The sequence below is a fragment of the Enoplosus armatus genome, chromosome 2 (assembly GCF_043641665.1).
Source record: "Enoplosus armatus isolate fEnoArm2 chromosome 2, fEnoArm2.hap1, whole genome shotgun sequence".
NCBI lineage: Eukaryota > Metazoa > Chordata > Actinopteri > Centrarchiformes > Enoplosidae > Enoplosus > Enoplosus armatus.
This window is the reverse complement of record NC_092181.1, coordinates 15603760-15610172: the sequence shown is the minus strand read 5'-3', so window position 1 is coordinate 15610172 and position 6413 is coordinate 15603760. Positions and strand designations below refer to the sequence as shown.

At 45.7% G+C, this 6413-nt stretch overlaps 2 protein-coding genes across 2 annotated transcripts; both read right to left on the bottom strand.

Annotated features, from left to right (window-relative positions):
- Positions 1 to 372: 372 nt before the first annotated feature.
- LOC139296314 (D(1) dopamine receptor-like) lies at positions 373 to 1770 on the bottom strand. Its single transcript, XM_070918677.1, has one exon. It carries the CDS (start codon positions 1744 to 1746, stop codon positions 373 to 375), a length of 1374 nt encoding a protein of 457 aa, XP_070774778.1. The 5' UTR covers positions 1747 to 1770.
- Positions 1771 to 3539: 1769 nt separating this feature from the next.
- LOC139293387 (glutamine synthetase-like) lies at positions 3540 to 5744 on the bottom strand. Its single transcript, XM_070915393.1, has 6 exons — positions 5579 to 5744; positions 5326 to 5472; positions 5081 to 5227; positions 4826 to 4947; positions 4004 to 4203; positions 3540 to 3873 (listed from the first exon to the last, which is right to left on the bottom strand). The coding sequence occupies exons 1-6, from the start codon at positions 5742 to 5744 to the stop codon at positions 3540 to 3542; spliced, it is 1116 nt and encodes a 371-aa protein (XP_070771494.1).
- Positions 5745 to 6413: the final 669 nt, after the last annotated feature.

Below are 6413 nucleotides of genomic sequence, written 5' to 3'. Positions count from 1 at the left end.
GCAGTCCTCACACTGAATTTTGCAGCTCCAAAATTTGTTACAATTTCAACCTACAAAGTCTTTGTTGGCTAAACGTCCACTGTCTTTGACTGTTATTAAACATGTACTGAAAACACATCATGTCCTAAAGAAGGGAGAAAAGGACATGATGCGTTTTTCATACAGTTTTTAGTATCATGTCATTTTTGTCTATACGCCTGGTTTTTGTTCACCTGCATGTTTGACGATGACCTCGGGAGTAACTCACTGTGCTTCAGTGCTTCTTTTTTTTTCCTGCCCCTTTGCTACAGCTTAGGTGGGATGTGATCACTAACCCCCTCTCTGCATATTTGTCCTGCTCACTCGCCCCGCACATTTAATAGATTGCGTCTGTTATATCGGTATCTGCGTCAGTCTGTCTTTGTCGTTACTCTCCTCGGTGTCCGTCACCTGCTCCGAGGTTGTCCCCCTGTGATAAAGCACAGTCACCGTTGTGTTCCCGCTGTCCTCACTTCCTCCGGTTTTCATGGCACAGGAGACGCTCAGCTTCGCGTTCAGCGGGCTGTCCTGCTTCAGCTGTCCGGCCTCGTTGCTCGCCATCACCGTCTCCACCGCTGCGCTCACCGCGGTCCAGCAGCCGCGTCCGCGGCAGCGCAACAGGCGCAGGAAGGCGTCTCTGAAGTCCGCGTTGAACGCGTAGATGATCGGGTTAAGGGACGAATTGCTCCAGCCGATCCACACGAAGACATCGAAGGTTTTTTCACTGACGCAGTAAGGGCCCCGCTGCGCCCCCGGGGCCTCTGGTCCGGGACAGAAGGGCAGAGCGCAGTTGAGGACAAAGAACGGCAACCAGCAGCAGACAAAAACACCCATGATGATGCTCAGAGTTTTGAGGACTTTCGTCTCCTTTCTGATGGAGACTTTGAGCTCCCGGTGTGACTGACCGGAGCGCTGAGACCCAGGCTGAAGACGGATATGAGACTGATATGAGTTGGCACTGATTTCCGTGCACAGGTGAGGAAATAGTTCAGGTCCGTTCGAGCGGCAACTCTGCGCGTGCTCCGCCGCCCGCTCCAAGGAGGATATCATCCGGATCTGTATCTGGGCTATCCGGTAGATGCGGGTGTATGTGACAATCATGATAGCCACGGGGATGTAGAAGCTGATGAGGGAGGAGGAGATGGCGTATGTCCGGCTCAGGCTGGAGTCACAGCTTCCATCAACAGTCTTACCGTGAAGCGCCGAATCCTCCCCAGCAGGATCACCGATCTCCGCCCGGTGCCAGTTCAGCTGCACGGGAACGAAGGAGATGACCACGGAGACTGTCCAGGTCACGCCGATCATAACGGAGGCCACCTTCTTGTTCATACTCCTCTCGTAGCGGAAAGGGCTGGAGATGGCCCAGTATCGATCCACGCTAATGACGCACAGGTTGAGGATGGAGGCCGTGGAGCACATGATGTCGCAGGCCAGCCAGGTCTTGCAGAACCCTCCAAACGGCCAGAAGCCAGCCACTTCGGCCACAGCTTTCCACGGCATCACCAGCACGGCGACCAGGAGGTCCGACAGAGCCAGAGACACGATGAAGGTGTTGGTTACTTTGGCGCGCAGGTGCCGGAAGCGAAAAACGGCCGCGCACACCGTGAAGTTGCCTAAAAGCGTCCAAACGATAAGCAGCGCCAGAAGGCAGCCCGTTAAAGCGCGGTGCGCCGGTAACTCCTCCCGGCTGCCTGCTCCCACCAGTGCCGAGCCGGTTGTGTTATTCATTGCCCGGTCCTGCGCTCGGCCATACGTCAAACCAAGAGGACGAAGAATGCCTTCCCTTCGTACCATCAACAGGAAAAAAAAAAAAAAACAAGAGGTCAAAATAGTCTCTCTGTGGAGTGGAGCGCGCGCCTCCCGCTCCAGTCGGACTGATCTGAGCGCAGACTTACTGAGGACCACATGCACCAGCAGCTGGTCCTCACTGCTGACAGCGCGGCAGAGACGCGCGGGGTTGAGACAAGTTGGCCGTCTGAGAAAACAAAACCGCGTCAAGCCATTTGAAATTACTCATTCGTCGCACGCTGTTTTGTATTTCTTCTCGTTTCCTGATGTTTTTGACCCCATTTCTATTAATTCCCACTCAACAGGACCGAGTTGCTTCAACTGAGAAAGTTCTGTTGACAGGGCGACATATACAGAGTATAATAATAAGTAATATTTATTTATACTTCCATAACTGACATACAAAGTGCTTTCCATAAAATCAGGTGAACAAAAGTATGGAATGAAATGACAATACATTTTAGAACTAGAAAAGAGCTTCAGAGGTGAACACTGAACAGTATGATAAGATACAGCAAGGAAGAGCAAACCCATCCATCCAGATATTTATCTAAAATTAACTCAATAGAAATGTCACAATGTGTGTGTGTGGTGGAGGAAAAAAAGGAGCTAAAAGGGCTAATTTAGTCTCAAGTGATAATGCCTCCAAGATGACGTCATCCGCCACACCTCACTTCCCATCCACCTGGCACCTTGAACTTATCGTGAACAACAGATATTAGACTGATTCGCCTTTTTTAACAGGAGTTACTTATTTTTGTGGACTTATTCATGTGACTTGTGATAATCCTGTTGTTGCATTATAAACTGTTTTCCATACAGTATTTTGTATTTCTAACTTTCTAACTTTGGATTTCTAAAAAAAATACTTCTGTAATTCTTATTTTTCCCTTAATTGTCTCAACCATGCAATGGGGCAATGATGGGGGATCTCTTTTTGAATTGCGTCCCCTGCAGTTCCTTCTGTTTTTTGTCCCTTTATAAAGTTTTGGAGGACATTTTTCTTTGTCTCTTTAGAGCTTTGAGGGAGCTTTATGTGGGCCTGTAAAGTCCATTGAGATATTATATATGACAAACGGCTGTACTGATAAAAAAGAGACAATAAGCAACAAAACAGAACATGGGCGACATTTCAACATTAACATTCAACACACGCGCTACACAAAACATACACCAACACGTGGTGCATGGTGGGGCAGTGGTTAGCACCGTCGCACGGGAGGTAGAGCAGGGTAGAGCAGGTTGGGGGTTCGTACTGAACTGAAGCTCCTGATGGAGGCCAGCACCTTGCATGGCAGCTCGGTCGCCATATAGTGAAGACCATTTACCAATTACACATGTTCAATATGTCCATCGCCGCAGCTCTTTCTCATTATTAGTTAGTTAGTTAGTTAGTCTTTACATGTGGCCAATTCTTTGCCTTTGTCCAGTATACTTTTGTTGGAGGCCATCAGCTGCTTGTCTCCACTGTGTCTGCTTTCACTTTACATTCTCAAGTTGTTTTCAAGTGTACAAATAAACTTGACTAGACTTCACACGTGTTTGCAGGGAAAGAAACAGGCCTGATGTCAGTTTAATTTATCATTTATTTTGCCTCTTTAATGCAACACTAAATTTCATTGCATTTGAATTTGCAAATGAGTGAGATTTCTTTAAAATGGCAAATGATGCACTTAAAGTTTGCAGTACGTTATGGCACTTTGTGGTGTCTTGGATGTTGTCTTTCTCCCATTTTAGGCAGCCATGATCTTCCCCTCATCATCATCGTCATCTTCCCCAGGGGTTTCAAGCAGACAAGTTTCGACCAAGGCTCTCATCACAAGGTAAGGGTCACAGTTGGCGGCAGGACGTCTGTCCTCAAAGTACCCGCAGCCCCTCCGATTGACGTGGCCTGGGATGCGAACACTAACATTTCGACAGGCTGTGGCTGTAGAGAAGACATGGAAACTGGAGGTAAAGCTTTGACCGGTGAGGCGACTCATGTTGTCGGCGCCATCATGTGGATCGTAGACACGGAGGTGCTGAGAGTGACGCTTGCTCAGCCTTCTGATCGCTTCTTCAATGAACCTGTAATTTCACAGAGAACAGATTTTATGTATGCATCTATTTCTAAATGCTTATTTGTTGTGCACCAAGAGCATAGTGTGTGTGTGTGTGTGTGTGTGTGTGTGTGTGGCACTCAGTGGTTTAAACTCACTGAAGCCCCCCTTCGCTCCTCATCGCTTCGGTGCTGAAGTTGGTGTGACAGCCTGATGCACCATCATTGCCCTTGAAGGGTTTTGCCTCCAAAGATGCGACAACCCCAAAGTCTTCACAGACACGGTGCAGAATGTAGCGGGCCACCCACAGGTGATCCCCCGTTTCAATCCCCTCACCGGGGCCGACCTGGAACTCCCACTAATCAGACAAAAACACCAATCACAGCCAGCTAAGGAGACATCTGAGTATTTATAACCACAATGTCTCTGAAAGTCAACTGGTTTGACTCCATGAAGTAATGTTTTTAACACAAAATGTGTTTTACTGTGTCATATAAATCTGAACTGATTCATCTGGGGTCTTTTAATGTCCAAGTTAAATGTCTGTCACCTATCAGATAAAGGAAAACATGCTTTTGAAGTAATTTTTAAAAATCCTTTTTAAATGTAAAGGTGAATTCTGATTTGATGACAATCTCATAAAGTACTATGTCATTAGCGATTACACTATGTCATCTCATGATAATATACATTTTAAAATGTTTAAATCCCTGTTCGAGGTTCAGGCAGGTTTTGGGGTTTTCCAGATCAAGTCATTTCTGACCACTTGAAAAATGTAACTCCAATATTAACTCTCATTTAAGCTCTGGTTTTGGTCTCCACCAAACATTGAGTGAAATATCTGGCCCATTAGCTGCTAAGTGCTCCACAATGTCCGCCAAAGTTAGTTGCTAACTTTGTCTGTGTGCTTTTAACAATTTGACTATTTTATTAGTGACTTTGTTAATAAAATAGTTGAAAACCGTTCCAGCCGTTCATACCTGGGATGCTAATGATTCTGCGTTGGTGCCGCAGATCTTCACACCAGCATACAGACAGGCTCGATAGTGACAGATACAAATGTCTCTTCCAAACACTTTGTTGATGCCCACGGCACAATTCACTGAATATAAAACCAACACAAAACAAGATTTAAAAAGCACTATAGGAACTGTTAATTTAATTGCACATTTCTTCATAACACTCTCAATACACAGTATGTTTTTGTAGTTCAATCCTATATCCATTAATCACACCTCCATTAAAGAGGCATCCCTGAGGAGGCCAACCAAAGGGCTGTCCATCCAAACCAAACAGAGTGTACTCCTGTTCCATCCCGAACCAGGGCTGAAACTCTTTAACGTCCTCCATGACTTTAGCACACTGTGAACGCTGATTACCTCCTGTGTGGAGAGATTAAAACAAAGACACACCAAAGCTCAGAGTGTATACACATGTAGCACACACTTTAGAGTTCTCAGCCAACACAGCAATATGTTACCTATGTCCACAAGGTTGCTGTCAAGCACTTCACACAGAACCAGTTTATTGGGATCAAGAGTGAAAGGATCTCGAAACATTCTGACCGGGACCAGAGTGACTTCGATTAAATTCCCGTTCATCCAGGTAGCACTCCACTCAGGGATATCTGACAGGAATGGACATTTTGAAAGTTACAGTTAACACATGGTCATATGAAACAGAAACACATCAGGCACAATATTTATAGATTATAGAAAGACATACTACTATACCTCTGATTCCAGTTGGTTCTTTGTCCAGAGTCCTGGTTTTACATTGTAGATCTTCTCCAGCTTTATCAGTCCAAATGTACGTCACCTGACACTCTGTAACTGCAAGAGACAGATAGTGCTTCCTGACTGTCTTGTGAAAACTGAGGCTTTCGTAGAGGACAGTCATGATGTTTTCTTTCTTTGTCTCCAAGGAAATGCTTCTCTTCGAATGTACTAAAAGTATCTGTTTCTTATCCTCATGGTTCTTCATAAAATATTTGGATATATTCAAAAGAGTTAAATATTCAGGGAGTCACGTATTCAAATTGCCATCTCATCTTTTAGAGTCAATTATCCCATTGTAAAAACCCACCGTGCACTCCCTGCTCAGCACCAAACAGCAGACAGACACAGGTAGCCACTAGCTGGTGAACATGGTGGAGTATTTAGCAGCTATAGAGCCAGATATTTCCCTCAGGAGTTAGTAGAGCTAAAAGAGAGTGAATATTGGATTTACACTCACCAGACACACGACTCCAAATGACTGATGATGTTGCTGTATTTGCCACAAGTTTGACATATCGGGAGAACATGTCTCACCCCATGCAGGACACTCTGGCAGCACTGGGCAGTTCCTTCAGTGACAGGCTGCTTCACCTGCGCTGTGTGAAGGAGAGGTACCGCAGGTCTTTCCTCGCGGCTGCAGTCAGGCTCTACAATCAGCACTACTCCCAGTAGACCACGCACACCGAAATGGACAATCCACTCTGCAATATCTACATCTCTCTATGTGCAATACATTAAAATTCCTTTAGCCGTTCTGAGAACTAAATTATAGTTGGTGTTTTTTTTATAG

Bases quoted from the DNA above. Each gene is read 5' to 3' on its own strand.
- LOC139296314 (XM_070918677.1), bottom strand. From the start codon at position 1,746: ATGAATAACACAACCGGCTCGGCACTGGTGGGAGCAGGCAGCCGGGAG.
- LOC139293387 (XM_070915393.1), bottom strand. From the start codon at position 5,744: ATGACTGTCCTCTACGAAAGCCTCAGTTTTCACAAGACAGTCAGGAAG. The intron at 4,948-5,080 runs GTGTGATTAATG...TTTTATATTCAG, and splicing joins GGGATGCCTCTTTAATGGAG to TGAATTGTGCCGTGGGCATC. The intron at 4,204-4,825 runs GTATGAACGGCT...TTGTCTGATTAG, and splicing joins CAGAATCATTAGCATCCCAG to TGGGAGTTCCAGGTCGGCCC.